Below are 5224 nucleotides of genomic sequence, written 5' to 3'. Positions count from 1 at the left end.
TTCTCACGCATTGTGTATATCACATGTATTTTTAGTTTTACACGGACGGGTGGCGATGCTCTTAACAATCATCCAGCGTGCGAATCTGGTCAAGACGGTTCATCTGCGACAGCTCCGGAGATGATCCGATTGATGTAATGGCCATGAGAGAGTGAGACCTCATCTGGCATCCATGAATCATGATCCAACGCACACGGCCTGCCCTCTCACCAACTTCCATCTTTACTCACAAAGTTTTATACCATGACATCATATCATTTCCTCCATTTTTCTTTGGCAGGCGGCAGGGGAATTTTATTTAGTTACTTTTCAAACCATAAGAACACTTCAATTGTAATTCGATTTTCTGCAAAACAAAACTCCTTTTGATATTTATTGATAATCATAATAATACAAAAAAAACTTCAGGATGGTCTTTTTGTGACCAAGGTTGGTAAACGTAACTTACAGCTTACGTGTGTGTCCGATTTGTTACGTTTACCAACCTGCGTTGGAGATGCTCTAAGTCCCTCGCTCGACGGCTCGCGAGGATGCGCGAGCGTGGGACTTTGTTAAGTTTACCATCGCTTCAAGAAAGGTCCAAGCTGACTATCGCACGCTTTGAGCGCATGAAATAAATTCCCAGAATCTGGGCGGTGCGTGCAAGAGTAAAAACTTTCTATGTGCTAATTAGGTAAGGTTAACTCATTTGCGGTGCTCCTTTGACGACAGCGCTGGAGATCAACCATTTGAATGGAGGCTATGGTCTTGTCTTGTCTATAAAAGGCCACCTTGGACTTCAACTCACAATCTCCTTATCCTCATCAGCTCTATCTTTGTTTGATTCATAAATCTTTCAGTCATCATACAATAATCCCTCCACAATCCATAAACTCGTCATTTTCTACATACATTTTCTAAAGAATTATCTACCAATCAACACCATGCTCGCTTATTTAAAGATTATGATCTTATCTTTGGCTGTTGTGCATGCAACATCCTTCGCGACTCAGAACCCTGCGTGTTCTACTGATCTGACCGGTGGCGTGGATGACGAAATCGTTCAACAGTCTACCAGGTGAGTTTTATCATCACACACACCTTACCACACTCGATGAAAATCATCGGTCTCTTTGACTCCTGCTCCGATCCTTGATCTGATCACCATCTTGTCCTTTAGAGCGGTCAACAATATGGGAGCAACCGTCACCATGGCTACCACGAAATCCTGTGGATCTGTAAAAGTGAGTACATCTCAAGTGTTTGTGTATTAAGAAGCGCTCAAAGAGATCCATGAATGTAAATCGTCTATTGACATCCGTCATCCTCTTATTTTAGGTTAGCATTGACCGTGACCCTCCAGCACAGGCACCTCCCACCGGATTTGAAGCGTAAGCTTTTAAAACTACAATCTACTGTTATCGATCTAATTTAACTGATTTTCTGTTTTCATTACATTTACAATATAGTACCAGCGACATGATCTTGACCAACTTGAACGCCCTTAACAAGAAATGTGAAGTAAGTGATCTTACCAACCCTTATTGAAATGTATAATTAACTCCTAACCCATTTGACTTCTTTCAGTATGGATCTGTTTACTTCAACAGTCAAGGCAGTGATAGCATTATACTAAAACTCACCACTGAGGCCACTACTTCTCCTCCTTGCTAAACTTTACGTTTGTGATGAGACTTCTTTGATCAAATGATCTAGTGTTGTTTCCGAAATCTTTTTGCTTATGATGGTTTCAGGTGCTTTGAAGTTTGACTTGAGTCTTGAGTAGAGATTTTCTTGTATGGACCCACTTTTAAATGTTGCCTACTTTGCTCTTTGTTCCCTTTACTCTTCTTCAAGGCATTTTGACCATATAAGCCTTAGTTCTTCCCTTTTTAGTGTTGTAGTCCTCTTCAGCTTATGCCCACCTCAGATTATTAAAACCACGAATTCTGAGTAAACCACGCCTCGATTTGACATGCTTTGAACTTTGATGAACTGGACTTTCTTGTCTCACTAACTTGACCCCTGTGAACATTGAGAAGCTTCATGAGCAATTCAAGACAACGTAGAACAAGTTCTAAATCTCTTTGACTTTTGTTGCATGTTGCATCTCAAACCTGGTGATTTTCACTCTGGTCACAATGGGACAGAGAACCAAAGCGAATGTGCGTTCGGTTGAGAAGAGTGAGAGGGTCGCACAGGTCGCACATCCAAGGACTTTATTTGACACAGTTCAAAAAAGTTTAAATTCCATTCACAAATCAATTATCCAGCGTACGATTCTGGTCAAGACGGTTCAACTGCGACAGCTCCGGAGATGATCCGATTGATGTAATGGCCATGAGAGAGTGAGACCCCATCTGGCATCCATGAATCATGATTCAACGCACACTTTGCCTACCTTTTGATTTTCCCACCAACTTCCATCTTTACTCAAAAAGTTTTATACCATGACATCACATAACTTTCTGCTTTTTTCTTTGACAGACGGGTCTTGAAATTGTATATAGTTACTTTTCAAAGCATAAAAACACTTCAATTGTAATATCAATTTTCTGTAAAACAAAACTCCTTTTAATATTTATTGATAATCATAATAATACAAAAAAAATCAAATCAAAAACTTCAAGATGTCCAATAAACAAAAGAGTAAAATCAAAAAAAGTAAAAGATCAAAACCTCCAATCAAAAAGTTTTGTAAATAATACAAGTATATGTATATTGTGAATAAAAAAAACAATGTAATAAAAAACCCACATGACCTTTTAAAAAAAACCAACCTTTCAAGTAGATTTTTTTTTTTACTAAAACCCTTTCAATTCGAATCATAAACCAACCAAGTAAACCTTCAACTCATTTTTTTGGTGGGCAGCGGAGGTTCAGTTTTGATAAAAGAAAACACTAAAAGTACAAATGCTTTTTCTAAAACTTTCAAGAAGAAAAAAAAAAGAAAAGAAAAGAAAGAGAAAGGATTCAACAAAAAAAAAGTCCTCAAGATTTCATACCCAAACATTCATTAAATTTCTACACCTTGATTTCAATAATCTGATTTCATTCTTCATTAACCTTTTGTGACCAAACCCAAACCCAAACCCATGATCATTTTCATCTTCATCCAATTCCAATTCCAATTCCAATTCTCGATCCATAATCCAAACCGGTTCAACCGAACCAAAGAACCAAAACTGCCTACTTCTCATATACCCAAGCTTCGAATCGATCATCCCAAGTTGTCGATCACCCCTCGAATCATCCAGCCCATCAGCCCTGACCTTAATCTGTGAAGGATTCCTAAACCAATTCTGAACGGTTTGAAGAACGTTTCGGGTTCGAGATTCTTCTGGTTCTTGGTTTGATATACATTCTGCTTTAGCTTGGATAGGAATCTCTTCTGATCTTCCGAATAAACCAACGCTTTCTAGGGTTTTTGAAATTGATAAGATGTACATTAATAGATTGGATGGTACTCTAGATGATAATAGATCGTCTTGTGCATATATTGATGAGCAAAGCTTTGAAGGTGGTAAGCTTTCGAGACTCGAAAGTGATGATGATGATGATCGATCAATGGTTGGGTTCGATGAATCTAGATAATGATCAAGAACCTAAAAAAACCCAAAACCAATTAATTGAATTCATAAAACCTGATCCAAGGGAAAGAAAACTAACCATTTCTGAACCAACAGATTCGCTAGGAATCCACCTCGATGCACGATGATGTCCATCAACGAGGATTTTCTTCAAGTTAGAATTCTGTCGAATCAATCTCTCCAAATTCTCATAAGTAAATGATCTTTTCCCAACACTTGATAAAGCCAAACTTTCTAATTGATAAAAACCTTCAACCGCATCAGAATAATCAAATGATGTGAAATCTTCTATAGAAGAATGATATAAACTAAGATGTTTTAATGAAGGAAACGATTTAATTAGATTAGATGTGATGTGACATCGATCGAAATGTAAGGTCTCAAGTTGGATTTTCAAACTAGAGAAATGAGTGGGTGTATCAAGTAAAACCGAAATATCTTGAATGATCAGTAAACTTAATTCACCATTCCAACGGTTTGCCAAACAATCAAAAAGGTTTAAATTCTCTCTAGACTCAAACGAAGGTTTAGAAGACTGATGATGAAGATCATCTACTTTAAAAAGTTGATTCATTTTTCCAATCTTGAGTGTTTTTAAATTCTCACATGATTTCAAAAACTTAAAGAAACCTTCTTGAGTGAGCTCTGGACAATCTATGAGCGTTAGATTGGTTAGATAAGATGATAGATGTGGGTTTTGAAACGAATCGGATAACGGATTAGGTCTTGATAATGCATTTAATGATTCGTCCGTCAAGTGATGATTGGTCGTGATATTTAATGACTTTAGTGTGATTTGATGGGATGTAGTTTGAGATCCATTTGATAATTTGATCAGAAAGTCGTTGATGTCAACTTGATGAGACAATTGTTTTTGAGGATGGCTTTGTGATGATGAACTAGATTCCGCTTGTGGTTGTTGTGGTTGTTGATCAGGATGGTTGGTGTTGGTGGTTGATTCTCTTCCGTTTGACGAATTCGAATCCGATTGTAAAAAGTTGATCAAATTCAAATCCACCAAATCTTCAAGTGTCAAGATCTGATTGATCAAAGTCTTATAAAACTCTTGACGAGCTTCTTGAATTTGCTGACGATGGTTTAAGATGAGAGAAGTTCTAGTCGAATTGAAGTTTGAAGGTGAAGGTAGAAAACAAGACAAGTTACATGAATTCTTTAGAGTGATTGAGTTGATAGATTTAAAGATAGATTGAAATTTGATTTGATTTGAATGATTGATAAAGATTGATTTAGTTGAGAATTGACTTAGATTGATGTTTAATGAATTGATGATAGGAAAAGTCAAACTTGATTGATGGATTGATGAGTTTAAGAAATGATTTGATTTGAGACTTGGAATCGATAATGGTTTAGATGACCAAAGATGATAAGATGAAACTTGATGCCAAAGTTTAGAGATCCTTAAACAATTCACTAAATCTGATGTGCTCAACTAAATCAAAACCATCAATTCAATCAGTCTTCAATTCACACTCAAGATGATGATAACAATCACTTACATGACTAGTAAAGATGTATAATAGTTCAAGATTTTCCAAACATCGATGTGTCATCCGAGTTGGTACGGATGTCGATGATGATGTTGATGATGATGATGATGATGGTTGTGTTGTGATGGTGGTTGATTTTGATGTCAT

The 5224-nt window shown here is 36.9% G+C and overlaps 2 protein-coding genes across 2 annotated transcripts; one reads left to right on the top strand and one right to left on the bottom strand.

The window, feature by feature from the left end:
* Nucleotides 1-796: 796 nt before the first annotated feature.
* Nucleotides 797-1907, top strand: MELLADRAFT_74599 (uncharacterized protein; the record flags this gene model as incomplete). The annotated part of the gene is made up of 5 exons (XM_007408769.1): nucleotides 797-1057; nucleotides 1160-1223; nucleotides 1318-1370; nucleotides 1449-1500; nucleotides 1567-1907. 5 exons carry the CDS (start codon nucleotides 924-926, stop codon nucleotides 1651-1653), a joined length of 390 nt encoding a protein of 129 aa, XP_007408831.1.
* A 1071-nt stretch (nucleotides 1908-2978) lies between these two features.
* MELLADRAFT_105359 (uncharacterized protein) lies at nucleotides 2979-5224 on the bottom strand (the record flags this gene model as incomplete). Its single annotated transcript, XM_007408594.1, has 3 exons — nucleotides 2979-3281; nucleotides 3826-5019; nucleotides 5087-5224. 3 exons carry the CDS (start codon nucleotides 5222-5224, stop codon nucleotides 2979-2981), a joined length of 1635 nt encoding a protein of 544 aa, XP_007408656.1.

The sequence above is a fragment of the Melampsora larici-populina genome, assembly GCF_000204055.1.
Source record: "Melampsora larici-populina 98AG31 unplaced genomic scaffold MELLAscaffold_13, whole genome shotgun sequence".
In the NCBI taxonomy this organism is placed as follows: Eukaryota; Fungi; Basidiomycota; class Pucciniomycetes; order Pucciniales; family Melampsoraceae; genus Melampsora; species Melampsora laricis-populina.
This window is presented reverse-complemented; position numbering and strand designations above follow the sequence as displayed.